Source organism: Haliaeetus leucocephalus, unplaced genomic scaffold, assembly GCF_000737465.1.
Source record: "Haliaeetus leucocephalus isolate CR32 unplaced genomic scaffold, Haliaeetus_leucocephalus-4.0 Scaffold236, whole genome shotgun sequence".
Taxonomy (NCBI): domain Eukaryota; kingdom Metazoa; phylum Chordata; class Aves; order Accipitriformes; family Accipitridae; genus Haliaeetus; species Haliaeetus leucocephalus.
Genome location: NW_010972672.1, coordinates 156,515 through 158,179, shown reverse-complemented (window position 1 = coordinate 158,179; position 1,665 = coordinate 156,515). Strand labels below are relative to the sequence as shown.

At 70.8% G+C, this 1,665-nt stretch overlaps 1 protein-coding gene across 1 annotated transcript in view; it reads right to left on the bottom strand.

Moving 5' to 3' along the window:
• Positions 1 to 1,015: 1,015 nt before the first annotated feature.
• LOC104832084 (ubiquitin-conjugating enzyme E2-18 kDa-like) overlaps positions 1,016 to 1,665 on the bottom strand; it is a 1,009-nt gene continuing 359 nt past the window's right edge. Inside the window, exons 2-3 of the mRNA XM_010568059.1 lie at positions 1,355 to 1,541; positions 1,016 to 1,279 (exon numbers count right to left, since the gene is read on the bottom strand). Of these exons, the coding sequence (XP_010566361.1) occupies positions 1,116 to 1,279; positions 1,355 to 1,541 (351 nt within the window). The 3' untranslated portion in view covers positions 1,016 to 1,115. The remainder of the gene's footprint in view (positions 1,280 to 1,354; positions 1,542 to 1,665) is intronic.

Here is a 1,665-nt window from a genome sequence, read left to right as displayed (position 1 = left end):
GTGGGGTGTGTGGGGTGCCCCACGGTACCCGGCATCGCCCGCAGGGCAGCCACGGGGCCGGCCCCACACCTGAAGCGGACAGGGGGCACCACCGCGGTGAAGGCCATGCTGCTGGAGTGGTGCCGCGCCAGGACTCGTGGCTACCAGGTGAGACGGGGGGGGTGGCTGCAGTGGGGCAGACAGCTGCTGTGGGCCAGCCGCCGTGGGGCAGCCTGACCCCCCTCCCTCCGCGGCAGCATGTGGACGTGCAGAACTTCTCGGGGAGCTGGGGCAGCGGCCTGGCCTTCTGTGCCCTCCTGCACAGCTTCTTCCCTGACGCCTTCGACTACGGCAGCCTGGAGCCTGGTGCCCGCCGGCACAACTTTGCCTTGGCCTTTGCCACCGCCGAGTGAGAGCACCTCCCGGCCCTCCCTCCCCTGGGACCCTGTCCCCGGGTGGGCAGCCCCAGGTGATGGTGGTGTCCCCACAGGGAGCGGGCAGGCTGCGCCCCGCTGCTGGAGGTAGAGGACATGGTGCGGCTGCCGGTGCCGGACGCCAAGTGCATCTACACCTACCTGCAGGAGCTGTACCGCTGCCTGGTGGCCAAGGGCCTGGTGAAGACCAAGAAGCGCTGAGGGGGGGGTCCCCCACGGAGCCCCACCCGTGCCATCCCCCCAGGCTTCGTCCCCCAGCAGTAAAGGCTTGCGGTGCCAGGCTGCAGCAGCCTCGTCTCTCGGTGGAGGGGACACACGACGCATGGGCACAGGGACGCTGGCACTGAGCAGGTGTCTGGGGGATTGGCGTGAGCTGGCAGCGGGGTGGGCGCAGCCCTGGCACTGTCCCACCGCCACTGCAGAGGGGACGGGCAGGCGTGGTGGCACCCCCCCAGGGCTGCCCCTCCCCGCTGCCCCCCCCCCCATCCCAGTCAGGCGTCATGGGGCCAAAGCAGGAGTGGGAGTCGGTTTATTTAACTCGGTTCAGGGTGGGGTGACCCCTGTAGGGTGCCAGGACCTCCATGCCCAGGCTCCAGCACCATGGCAGGGGCGATGCCAGGGCCAGCCCTGGCTGGCACAGAGAGGCAGGGGGGAAGCCGGGGTGCCCCTGGGACCCCCCAGGTGCCCCCAGGTGCAGGGGGCTCAGGGGCCAGGGGGGTCGGGCCGCCGCTCAGCGTGGCGTCGGGTGTGTTCCTCTGCCCGGCGCCAGAAAACCTGGGGCTGGTGCTGGAGCTCACAGGCCAGATCCTGCCGCAGCACCCGCTGGGGGTCTGGGCTGTCCAGCAGCAGCAGCAGGTCCTGCAGCACTGCAGGCACCGGGAGAGGGGGGTGTCAGGGCGGGCACCCCCTTCCGCCGTGTGCCCCCCTGCCGAGATGCCCACCTTGGACAGCACGGGTGGTGGGCACCCAGTGCTGGGTGGAGGTGAGGGGCTGGCAGACGCAGCCATCAGGGTCCACGCCGGGGTGGTAGATGCTGGTGCGGAGGGTGGCACGGGGGGGGGCCAGCGGGTGGTGGGGGGAGAAGGTCAGCTCGAAGCGGAAGGCGCCTGCGTTGTATGGGGGGTTGTTCTGCCGTGGTAAGGGGGGGCACTTCAGACACTCCCTGCCGCAGCGTCCATTGTAGGGGGACACACACCCCTGTCCCAGCCTTGATCCCCAGTGCCCCCCGTGGAGTCCGCCCCCCAGCCTGAGC